This window comes from Uloborus diversus, chromosome 9, assembly GCF_026930045.1.
Source record: "Uloborus diversus isolate 005 chromosome 9, Udiv.v.3.1, whole genome shotgun sequence".
Taxonomy (NCBI): domain Eukaryota; kingdom Metazoa; phylum Arthropoda; class Arachnida; order Araneae; family Uloboridae; genus Uloborus; species Uloborus diversus.
The window spans coordinates 67,039,617-67,053,236 of NC_072739.1; the positions used below are offsets into that span (position 1 = coordinate 67,039,617).

At 31.5% G+C, this 13,620-nt stretch overlaps 1 protein-coding gene across 1 annotated transcript in view; it reads right to left on the reverse strand.

Annotated features, from left to right (window-relative positions):
- Positions 1-5,095: 5,095 nt before the first annotated feature.
- The window catches only part of LOC129230286 (putative extracellular sulfatase Sulf-1 homolog), a 55,832-nt gene continuing 47,307 nt past the window's right edge, over positions 5,096-13,620 (reverse strand). The window contains 4 exon segments of the mRNA XM_054864685.1: positions 5,096-5,654; positions 7,387-7,444; positions 7,913-8,030; positions 13,006-13,148. Of these exon segments, the coding sequence (XP_054720660.1) occupies positions 5,573-5,654; positions 7,387-7,444; positions 7,913-8,030; positions 13,006-13,148 (401 nt within the window). The 3' untranslated portion in view covers positions 5,096-5,572.

Genomic DNA, 13,620 nt, shown 5'->3' on the forward strand with positions numbered 1-13,620 from the left:
CTGGGGAAGGGGTGCTTTTTGATCCAAAGGGAGCTCCTTATGCGTTTTTAATCTGTTTCTTTTCAACTGATGATTTAAATCTTTGCGAATCAAATAATATTGCGAAGAGCAATCTTCGGGGGTTGGTGAGCGTTAGCGAGCAGGGGGCTGAGCTCCCTAGTATAGGAGAAAAAAAAAATTATTGAAATCAAATGTTCTTGGTAGCTTGTGCATGTCACACATGCCAAGTTTCCATAAATATTTCACCATTCAATTCTAAATGAGATTCTGGAATTTTTAAACATTTATTGAATGATTTAGCATAATTCAATCTTAATATTTAATAATGACAAAAAAAAAAAACTCTATTATGGTTGTAATAAATAAATAACGAAAGGCTTTATAAAAAGGCAGCAAATATAAAATGTCGATTCATTTTGAACATCCTCAAAATTGTGTACATATGTACATGAGATGCTGTTTGTGAAAGAAAAGAAGAACTGACAGTTAAGCATTTACTAATAAAAGCTACAAATGATATGCTACAACAATTTATGAAACATTACATAGGTTTATGTACATCACCAAATAAATAACATTTTCTGCTTAATTTTCATACAAAGCAGGTTTTAAAAGCAAGGACACTGGATCATTGAGACACATTTTAAGCAACAATTTGACTTCCTTAACAGTATGGAAGGTTTTAATGGTTGTTACGGTCTCTTCTGCTTGTTAAGGTTTCTAATGGATAAGCAAGTACTGTAAGAAAAAATGGCAAAAACATTTGTTCAACAAGACACATGAATTCATGATCCAAACAGCTGAATGAGTACTGACCAAAGTCACACATAAGGGGGAGGGATAATGTAAGAGTAGTAACCCCATAGAACTCCCCTGATAGGAAGTCGAAATAAGTACATGGAGAGAAATGAGCAAAAGTTTTAAAAAAAGATAAATTATTTAGTGAATTATTCCTCCTTTAATGACGACTTACTTTCATTACAACTAGGAAGATATTTAAATGAATTTATACCCATTTCTGAACCCCACCCACAATAGTTGGACAAAAATAATTTTGCATTATACATAGACGAACATTATGATCCATACTAAGCATTTTAATTCCAATTTTAAAATATTTAAGTGAGTATTTGCAAACTATCGTTACGTCAAAGAAATAAGAGAACAAGTTCATAAAAAGCACAGATTCTCCAAAATGGCTCCCAAGCAGTAAACTAAGTTTATAGCAAATGAAATTGATATTATAACCACATGTTTTATAGCAGTTTAAAAGAGTTCTTCATAGACATTGGTTAAAGTTCAAGTTACATTAAAATATTGGTCAAATAACTTAGGTTTAATATTTCTATTTTTGTATGATGCTCAGTATTAAAATTAGTAAATATCTCTTAAAAATTCATAGCATTTAAAAATTTAGTTCATATGCATAAAATATCAACAGCTCACATTTGGCATTCAAGTAATTTGGCACAAGTTTAGTAATTTTGTTTTTATTATTAAATAAAACAAATTTGCAAAATTTTTGAAATTTAGAATAAAGTATTAACAATAATTTGATGTATTTTTGAAATGCGAGGATTTTTTTTTTTTTTTTTTGCAATAAGCCAAGAGTGTCTTCCTTTGCACATTTTACCAAAATTTAAAAAAATCTGGCAGATGCACATCAAAAATTGGCATAAAGTTTGCATAAAAAGTCTGAACAAATTTAATTAGTTACATAAATTTTTATACCATTCAAAAATTTCTTAAGTAAATTATTTACTAGCAAAATCATGAAACATTTTAAAATGGACAAAAGGCATTTGTTATTGATAGAATTAAGAAAGTCAAAAACATTGTTACATGTAATTAAACTTTTTAAGGCAGCAAGAATAACATCTTCACACAGCATTATTATTTTGGTTAAAATCTACTTTTGAGACTTCCAGATACAAGAAAAATACAATAACATTTGAATACAATGATCAACATTTCACTTGAAAGAGAAGTATGATCAGTCAATAAATTTTTGCTGTTTGTATATCCAAATATGTAAATATATTTATCACTAGTTAATGCTGATTGAAATCAAAAGTTAAGAATAGGCCCAGATTCATGATGACAAAATGTTTTCGTGGTTTTACTTTCTATACTAATAATGCCCACAAAAAGAATGTACAGTTTGAATCATCCAGTACAATAAAGCAATATTTTAAATAAATATGCATGCTATAGTGTGTGTGTGTGTAAAACTTTATTTTTCAATTATTAGTTACTTAATGAGTTTTTCTCAGTGGTACATGAGGAATTTTTTTTTTGGCGGGGGGATATGGCTAATTAAAAGTTTTTTTTATGATCGAAAATGAAAAATTTGAGTGGGTGTTATCTCTAGACACCAGTGGTGGCGAATCGGAGGGGGGGGGGGGGACAATGGGAGGCGATTGCCCCCGCACTTTTTTTATCATCAAGGATTGCCTCAACGTTGAGATTTCAATTTCAAAACATTCTGGGTGAGGTTACCCGAGCATTAACATCCTCAAATACTGTTTAAAATTTCAGTTTTAAAACTTCAATTTTAAAGCTTCAATTTTGAAATTTTTCCCAGACAAAATCTTAGAGCGCACTCCCTTTCTTAAAATTCAAAGTTGACCTAAATTAGTGTTATAAAGACTCCAGTTTGAGGAAGAGAACCCCCCTAGATAGCGTTAAACTGCATTTTTAAGACTCCAATTTAGAAGAGAGAGAGAGAAAAAAAAAACAGATCTTTTTCTGAAGTCCATAAAGGAAATTCTAGACTGAGTTCTTAGGATTCCATCAGTTCAAAAAAAAAAAAAAAATACTGGGAGAATTTCCGAACCCTATCGTTCCTCCTTCTGAAATATGTATTAGAGGACGTTCAAAAAATGTTAAACTTAGCAAAATTTCTGGGAGAGAATCGCAAACCCCTTGCTCTAGTTTACCAAAGATGGCTTTAATTTGCATCTTTAAAATATCAGTTTAAGATTTTTTTCCGGGAAGAGCCTTCCTTACCCTTACATTACCAAAGACAGTTCAAACTTCTTCGTTTTTTATTATTATCATTATTAATTAGACTATTTTTTAAAAAAACATTACGGGAACAACCCAGGAAACTCTTCATTCTCCAAACGCTGACAAAACTCTACTATAAAAGCCTTTTCAGAACTACAATTGCAAAACATTTACGCGAGAGAACATCAAAGCCTCCCCCCCAGTCACTCAAGGTAGCCTAAAATAGTCGTTAACTTCCTAAAAAAAAGTTGCCCCGCACTTCTAAGCCCCACTTGCTGCCTCTGCTAGACACCCCCCCCCTCACTGGCTACACCTCTGGTTTTCTTTAACCACTTTTACACAGCAATGTAGAAGTTTATTTCGATAACCTTGAAACAGTTGTTTGCCAAGTTTTTAAAACTAATTTGCTATTTTATTAGTTTTTTAACAAATTGTACCACAATTAGATATGTCGATATATATTCAATTGATCTGTCCATAGATATTCAATTGTTGCCACAATTGAATATCTATGATAATTTTTCTGTTCGCACCATGTCTGTGGACCCCTGCGGGAATAAATTTCCTTTATCAGTTTGTTGGCACTCTCAGTTTCAATGAGATGAGCATTTGCCTCCAGCTTGTTTATTCCTTATTCCAGACTGATGAGTTCATAACAAGAACAAAACTGCAGTCTCTGGATGGGATGACCCGGCTGTCATTTATTGTATTTAGTTATGCCTTATGGGCGGTAAGTTACTGCCTTTTTTTTTTCGCATTTATATAAAAAAATCAAATGTACAATAGAACTTCGCTTATTTGGAACCTTATGTAAACAAAGTCTGATTCCTTGTGAATTTTATTTATTTAATCTAATAAATGCTTGGAACCTATAAGAATTCTAGGTTTCAAAGTGCTGTAAAATTCAAAAGCAATTTGAATATGAGCAAGTTCCACTTTTGCAATGCATTTATTTATATTTTCAATTAAAGAACAAAACAAAGTTAACTGCATCATTATATCACTGCATTATGTCTCACTAAGTTTGCAATGCATTTTTTGATTTGTGTGACCAGACCTAGATAAAATATAAAACTGGCTGCGAATCCAAATATTTTTTTACAAAATTTTGACAAAAAGCACTGCGCTCATTCCGATATTGTTGTCAACAGCGAAAATAGGGAAGTTGAAAACCATCCGAGTACTATTAAGCGACCAGTATGGTTTCAAAATTATACTTGATTATTTTTCCAGTATTATTATATGTAGTACGTCAAAATTCGCAACTAACATTTTTTGCTCACAAAAAAGAAAAAAACAAATATTTGATTTTAAAATATCAAAATGGTCAGCTAACTTTGAAAATTTCTACAAACGACCTTTCGCGTGTTCATATCTGTTATTTGGCTCTGTCGAAAACTTTGGTGAATAAAGGTTCTTCTGTACTTGAACAGAAATTCCAACAAAATCAGGCGTGAGATTGCTTATTTTAGAAAAAAAAAGTTTTGATTTGGTGCTGCTAGTGCCAGATCTAAGGAGTAGTAAGCCAAAGCCCCTCCCCATTTCTGCATTTTTTCTCCCTTGATAATTGATATAAAAAACTGCATCGAAGAAGGATGGCTCAGGGCCTCAGTTTCAAGTTTCTGCCCCGGCTCAGAAAAATTGAAGATCTGGCGCTGAGCACATTAGACCTCATGTGAGAGAAGGCAGCGATCACAGAATATGAATAAGCAGTTAGTCCATTCCTCTAATTGGACTTTTTCCTGGTTTAAAATAGTTGTAACTGAGTCTTTTAAAATTGCAAAGAAAAGAAAGGAAGAACCTCCATTCTTTTTTATTATTACTGAAGAATCAGGTCCAATACAATTTAAACACGCACATATACAGTATTTGGGACTCCTGTGCATAGCCAAGGTTACTAAAAACTCATCATAAAATTTGCACATTTTAAACTACACACAGTTCAGCAAAAAGACAGACGAAAAAAAAAAAAATGGGTTGCCAGAAGGTTTGCCACTTTTTGAGATATTCTTCGTAATAAAAAAAAAAAAAACAATACTTGCCCTCTACTTGGCACTGATTTGTTATTGTCATTGTCCATGGCAAACACGTGATTGACGCCGCCATATAGTTCGCCGCATAGTTATTTACTTATAAATCTAGTCGGTCTTTTCCCTGAACACAGTATAGTTACAAGTATAGTACACAGTATAGTTAAAACCTAATCAAACTAGGAATGCAAATTTATAAAATTCTCGTACATAAAGACAAATTATTAAAACTCCTCAATCATTGTATATTTTCTTGCTTTTAACATTCCGAGGAATGAAAAAAACAAACGTCCGAAAATAATACAGCAAATATACATGTATGGGTGCATATGATTGAAGTTGGTCCGGTTTAAAACAAAGTAAAAGGCATTACGTGAAAGTCTGCTGATAAGAAACAAAAAATTGAAATAGTCTAAATCACAGATGAATGGGAATCAGCTTTGTACCAAATGCTTTGAGAAAACATAAGCTTGTTGGTACCACCTTGCTCAACAACAAAGAAATGCAGATCTCGAGTCAGCCGAGGGAAAAGTTCATTTCCATTTGCTTTGCCGTTCTGTACCTGGCCAAGAGGAAGATTTTCGATTCGCCCATCTTTGATCATTTTTCCAGTGCCTAAAACATTAATTTTAAAAAGATCTAAAGGTTTATATTCAAATCTTTTGCCCAATTAAAAAAATATTCATGTCTGAAGCATGTGACATATAAACACAATTAGTAATTTGAAACCCAGTGTGATTTGATCTATAGATACAGTGAAGCACCGTTTATATGTTTATCTTTTATACGTTTTTATCAATTACACCTTTTTTAAATTAGTCCCTGCAGAGTCTAATACGCATTAACGTAGACCTATTATACGATTTTTTCATACGGTCCTTTTAAAAACGTATAAACGGTGCTTCACTGTATTTACTAATGAACACACATAGCTGCCAACTTTGATAGTTGAAAATTAGGAAGACTTATGCCTAAAATTAGGGAGACATGAATGAATTAATTTAACGACAAAATTTTGAATGAATAAATATAATGACAACAATTGGAGTGTAAAAGGGATTTTAAAATTATAAGTAAGGATTTCTTAAATTAGGCTGGTATAAGAACTGAAAATCAGTGTTTGGAAATTGAAATTACCAGTATAGATTTTAGGTTTGAAAAAATATTAAAAAACAGGCCTAACTTTGTTTCCTCTTACTAGTAATAAATCCTTGCAGCATGTAAAGATCCAGGAAAATTGAAGAAAACATGGAATGTTTTGCCACATTTTTTGGGAAATACAAATTCAAAAAGGAGTTACAGTATGGGGCCCCAAATCCGGAATGCTCGAAACCGCGACTTTTTCGGATTTCGTATTTTGACTCGAAAATTAGTGATAATTAATGATGCTTGTATGCACCCCTTTATTTTAGTTTTATAACATATACTGAATCCAATAAAAACTAACAATTGAATACCTCCGCAAGGCGACAGCTCTACTTTCAGTGGGCAGAAGAGCTACAATTCAAATCACTTGATCACACATAGGTAACTTATTTAATTAAAATGTCATTTGAAATTAGATCCATAGAGATAAATTTATAATATTATTTATAAAAATAGTTTATTACAGTAAATCTATAGTTGACCCTAAAAGGGACAACCCACTCCCCCATAGAGGGTTTTCCTCACACAAATCCAGTTTTCATCAGATCTTTGCTAAACTTAGCACAGAGGTAATTTGGCGCTCAGGAACTGCCATAGAGGGTTTTTGTTTCCTTCATTGGGGGGGGGGGGTAGGAGGAGGGGCTGAAGCACCCCATACGTGATTTTCCTTTAGCAAATTCAGTTTACATCAGATCTTTGTCAAACTTGGCACAAAGGTCCTTAGATGCTTAGGAATTTACACTGGGGCTCTTTTGCCAAAGGCGGAAGGGCGACCCTCCCCCCCTCTTTAGACAGTTTTTCATCAGAAAATCTGTGAAATGGTATATTTACGCCTTTTCTTAACAATGGAGAATTTTTTAGAATTTTAAAGAAATTTCTTTAACATGGGCATAAAAAATAAACTGAATTTAGGTAACAAATACAGGAAAGTTAAAAACAGTCGAGAGAAGTAGGTTTGAATTCGACTTTTTATACATTATTGTTAAGTAAGTTTTAACTAACATATTGTCTTTAAAAGTTTCACAATTTTCAAAATTGTGATCTACAACCAAATTGCTATATTACACTGCTTCCTTTATAAAATTTAAACTAATTTTATATATATATATATATATATATATATATATATATATATATATATATATATATATATATATATATATATATATATATATATATATATATTAGTACTGAAAATTACCTAATAGATCTGCTTCTAGCATTTACAGCTGCTCTTTGCCTATGTGGAGGCTTTTGACCTGTAAATGTTTTTAAAATATTCATGTTATTTTCTACACAATAAAAATATTTGCTGAAACAGTAAATAAACTTCATACTTAAAATATACAAGTAAATTTTTGAAATATAAAATTTTACATAGAAAAATTATATTACAGGATTTTAATAATTCAAACTTTATATCAAAGTAAATTTTAAAATTTTAAATAAATAATTCTAACAATGAATGCTAAATGATTAAATTGTTTTTAAAGTAGAAATTTAAAGAATATTAAGTACAAAAGATAAAATTGAATTAATACCTACATGAACTAATAACTACAACAACGTCCTAAATTTATTCGCAATTTTGAGCTTAAAGAACCTTAATGGCAATGCAGACCAGATGTACATTATTAAAGCTTCTTAAGAAAAATATTTTATGAACGTTAGAAAACATTACACAAATCAATTTAGACTTGGCAAGTTCGAATAAGAGTGATATGAACCTTCAAACCTATGCCGCACTGTGCACTCCTTAGAACCTTTGCAACTTCTAAGATGGTTGAGTTGCATTCTCAATTTTTCCAAGGTACCATAGTCCAGGTCATAAATAGCATTTCTCATCTAAAGAACAAAGGTAAATTATTTGAGGAAATCATGCACAATAAACATGGTCTTGGCAATAATATTTGTAAAATAAAAAGCAATTGGTTTAAAATTTAAAACAAAATCGCTGATTTAAATCAAATGATTTTTTTTTTACAAAACCACATTAAAATCAATTGATTTTATTTTTATAAATTAATTTTGCCCTTTTCGAATGTGTTGCTCTAAATTAAACTACACTGCACTATACAATCTTAACTTTAACTGGCAAAACTACATAGATCCCTTGTTCTGCGTATGTAACAGATTTTCACTGTTAAAATATTGCTTTTACTTCAAAATTACTGTTCAGAACAAAATAAAAATTTGCAATTTTTCTTATACACCACGATTAATATAGTTCAGAAGTGATTGTTCAATATATTTTACACTAAAAACGTGCATGATGGTGGAAAGCTTATCTTTAAGTAAAACATAAAACAAAATCACATCTTATTTAAACATTATATAACATATTTATAAATCTTAAAAAAATATTGAATATTTAGAGAACTCCTCCTATTTTTAAGAGTAAGATGAATGAATAAAAATATATTATTAATGGATGAAATATAGTATGTTTACAAATGCAAAGTAATTAATATCTAAATTTTTGAAGTTTTTTCACAAAACATGAAAAATCTGATTTAGATGAAAAAAACTTTTAAAAATTAAAAAAAAAAAAAAAAAAAAAAAAAAAACACACACACACACACACAAACTCTGCTTAAATTCCTTGCCCTTGCTTTGGATTTTATAGACACTACAAAACAAACTTTAACAGAGTTCCCACAGCAAAACGGAACCCAAAATAAAGCATTTTCATCTCATACTAGGATGTTTTTAAGGGTTCTTGGTAAATCACAACATTTGCATACTTTATGTCTAGTTCCTGAAGATCTCAGTAACAAATAATTAAATACAAAAAACATAAATTTTAATAAAATAAAATGAAAAAATTAGGACTACAGTGTAAACAAGTATTAAGAGCAAAAACACAAATTTCAAGACAAATGGAAAATTGCTAACCTTAAATAAACGATGTGAAAACGATCTACTATGGTTTTGAGGAGCTTTTGACAGTTTTGCCAATAAAATTAAAACCACTTACCTAAGGTTTGAATTTGTATTTTTATAATCATTTAAAATGTTATCATAAAAATAATTATCAGTTCTTGATTAATAAAATATTTGTAAAACTAAGTCATACTTTGAATATATATATATATAACTTTGATTTCCCATATCCACACATTAATTAGCTTGGAATAAATTAACTATTAGCAGAATTTGTAATATATGAGGCAATGAGAAGCAAAGGGATGCATGTGGACCAGTGTTGCCAGATGGTCAAATCCAGATTTCCCCAACTCCCTGCCAACTTTTCCCCAAAAAGCGATGTTTTTTACCAAAATTCCCCAAATTCAAAAATTATTTTTTCACTAATATTTACATAAAATGAATCGACTTCCTCTAATATTTTTGTCTCTTGAAAATTTTTTTCCCCAAATAGCCAAATTTTCTTACAAAATTCCCCAACTTTTCTTTCTTCCCATTTTCGCTTTTTTTTTTCTTATCATCTTTATCTTTCTTTACTAATAATAAAGCTAAAAGTCTCTCTGTCTGGATATTTCTCTGTCCGGATCTCTCTCTGTCTGTCAGGATCTCTGTGACACGCATATCGCCTAGACCGTTCGGCCGATTTTCATGAAATTTGGCAAAGAATTAATTTGTAGCACGGGGGTGTGCACTTTTAAGCGATTTTTCGAAAATTCGATTTTGTTCTTTTTCTATTCCAATTTTAAGAACATTTTCCCAAGCAAAATTATCATAAGATGGACGAGTAAATAACCAAGTTATCATAACGTGGAACCGTAACGCAGGGCAAGCCATTTGGCGAGAACTTCATCATGCATTATTTGTAAATATGCAGGGGAACCAAAAAACCTTTTAATTTTTTACTATGGGCAAAGCTGTGTGGGTACAAGCACCTGACCAAGAGATAAGAAATAGCCAAATATATTTTTTTTATTCTCACATTTACTACTCTGCTTCTGTATGTACATTTAAACTATGATTTTTGTATATATTTATCCAAGAACGTTCTTCATTACTTATTTTTACCTGTTTCACGTATCAACTAGTTACTCTAATTCCGTAGCATAATATTCCACATAATGCGAAATGCGAATTCCGTAAAGTTGAGTAAAGCTAAACCAACACTGTTTGATACAAACAATGTAACTACTACTTCTTGATGCGAATTTAAATACGAAAAAAATTCTTTTTACCCGAAATTTTTTTCCCCAGCTATTCCCCAACAAATTTCCCTCAAAACCCATTTCCCCAAAATTTCCCCAGAGAGCACCAGATTTCCCCAAAATGGGGAAATTTTCCCCAATCTAGCAACACTGAAGTGGACTATTTTAAGTTTCGAGTAAAACACATTTAAAGATCAGATCCTAGGTAGTCTTTCATTAAATTTGTTTTCTAAATCATGCTGTATAGCAGCACCTACCCAGGGCTACTAGTACTATCTCATGCCCCAAAACAGATGAGAGGTTCACCTACCATTTCTACTGGTTATCTCCAAATTTTTAACTTTGCCACTTGCATCCCTTTGCTTCTCACTGCCTCATATGATACTGTCATCTCCACTTTTTCGGGAAACGGATAAACGAATACTCAGCTTATACAAACAAAACCTCCTAGAACTGAATATTTCCCCATAGCCGCAATGTTAAAGATTCTCGCTTAATCAAATAATTTCCCCGGATAATCGAATAATATTTATCAGCTTTCGCAAACATTTTTGTTAAATTTCTTTTTGAATAAATTAGAAATAAATTAAGTAAGAACAATTGTTAACGTGAGAATATAAAACAATTTTTTTTGCCTTCATGGGCTTGAAAAAACTTCTATTTTTCATCAAAACATTTCCTATATTCTATCTAATTTCTTTTGTCGTTGTCATTACAAAAAACAATAAACAGCGCAGTCGATAATTAAATTTAAAAAACGAAAGAAACATACACATTTCAGACGATAATAAATTGGTAAAACACGGCAGACGAGAAGGGAGAAAAAGACTTGGAAAAGTGTTTTCCAAAAGATATTGAACTCAAATAAGGTGTTAAGACAAACATTTTATAACTCAAGTTGAAAGTTACTTTTTTATAATTTTCATACGTACTATAATATATGAATAAATTAGTAAACTATTTTGTTGTTTACTTAGCTTATTTAAAAAACTTTTTACAAATAACATTAGCTGTTTCCTTTATGTAGCTATTGATTTATAATTTTTCATTTTAAGACGAATGTTGTCAATAAGAATTTTTACCCGCTTTATCAAATAGCTTGCTTAATCGAATAATATTTCTTGGAACCGACGGTATTCGATTAAGTGGGGCCGACAGTAACATTTTGGTCCCATTCAATGTGTGAAACACTGTTATCACTCAATCTGTTAGCTTTTGATTTTGAATAGAACTGATAGAAAGTCCTTTACAACAGAATCACAATCAAAATGACAATGACAAAAATATGCATTGTTCAAACTTAATAGTTAATTCATGAAATCAGGGTTCGTACTCAATTTCAGAAATAAAATGGAGGAGTTTTGGAGGAGTATTGAAGGAGTAAAATAAGATTTTGAAGGAGTACTAATGGGCTGTCATTAAATGATGTTGCACTTTATTTCAACATATTTGACCCTGTAGCGTAGTGGTAGTATGTGTGGCATGCTGAGTGGAAAGCAAGTAGTTACCAGGGGTAAACTTAACATTGTTTTTATTTACACACTATTTACAAGATTCAGAAATGCACAATTGATTCGTAGTTAGATAGATTTCTGGAGAGTCAGAAAAACATGACTGACCTCTCCAAAGTTTTTGATCGTTCTCCTCGTTTTCCGAGTCGGCCGCGCCCCAGCCCCCGCAAAATTCATCTCCCCTTTTTCTTGGAAAACAAATGGGGATTCTCTCTCTCCTTTCTCAAGGATGCAGCTGGTCCATGGATGCAGGTGGCCATCCTGGGAACGGAATGTTAAACTTGAGCCAAAACAGCCAAAGGTCAGCTTGGGGGCGGAACCTAGTATTTTATGGGTTTGAAAGAATTCGATGCAGCTGGCTTCGAAGCGTGGGAATGAGTAAAAAGTGTGGGAGTGTGGGAAACAGTGGCATTCGTTGACAGAAAGCGTACTATGCCACAACCCCTTCCCCTTTTGTCAGTAAGTGTCATACTTCACCCAAGTCTTCCTCTTATCACATATCCATATTTTTCATAAACATACTGTGTGATGTCACTTTTTGTCACAATTTCATGAGCTCGTCTCCCTCTCAAGGCATGATATCACTTGTGGATGACCCTTTTTACAATATCATAACTGCGATTTACTAGACAGTTGTTTTTTTTTTAAACAATCACTTAATATAGTACTTCTACTTATGCATTTTTCAATATTTAAATAATAATGGACAACCTGACTTTTGCTGCTGAGAGCGATGTGGAGGAAAAAACAATAATCATAAAACTTGAAAGAAAAAAAAAGAAAGTCAATCACGATTTAATCATGTTTTACTTCACTTATGAAATGTCTTAGTCATCTAATAATATTTTCATCTTCAACTTTTATGACTTCTATGATTAATTTGTGAATCACATCTTTATGAAAAAAATAAATGTATGAAATTATTATACTAAAATCGCCCTTGTGATGAAGTTAAATTGTTGATCGAAGTATTTTACATTAAGGAAGATTATGTAGTCTTGAACTAAAAAAGGAGGAGTTTTGAAGGAGTTAAAACCAAAATGAAGGAGTTTGAAGGGCCCTTTAAAAAAAATTTCCAAAGTGAAGGAGTATTGGAGGAGTTTTGAAGGAGCGTACTAACCCTGGAAATGCACAATACATACTTTAGGATCAAAATGAAATGATGTAGGAAAAAAAAAGTACCTGATAAGGATCTGTACGCAGATCATAGAAAGTGATGAACCCTGTCACAAATTCACAGTAAAGAAAGTTGTGAGTCTCATTGATTGTCCTCAGGCACCAAAAGGTGTTGTTATTTGCATTCTGGCAAAAGCAAAATGGACCCTCTGAGGAAAAAAAATATCAAAAAGCTAAGGTTTAATGTTTTGTAGGGAAAATTGTAGTAACATAAATATTTGAGAATTATTACTGAGAAGTTAATAGTACACACATATCAATCTTAACAAGGAAAATGTTTTGAAAAACAAAAATAGTTTATACTCAATTTCTTAAAATCAAGATTTTTGTGGGTTTTGCAAAGCAAGATTAGCATTAAAAAAAAAAAAAGCACTTTACCCTGCAACCATTATGAGCCTACATCTAAAACATTAATGTCAAAAACATTCAGTACTAACAACTTTCTGTTTATGCAAACCAGATTTGCAAGTAAGATTAAATATTTTAAACACAGCTATTTTTTGAAACTGTGAGAATTATTTTTACCGTTGGTGATGAGTAAGATCTAAATTTTACAAATTTTGTCACTTATTGAAAAAAGTTTTTGTATGCTCATATTCTTACATGCTTGTTACCTTTGAA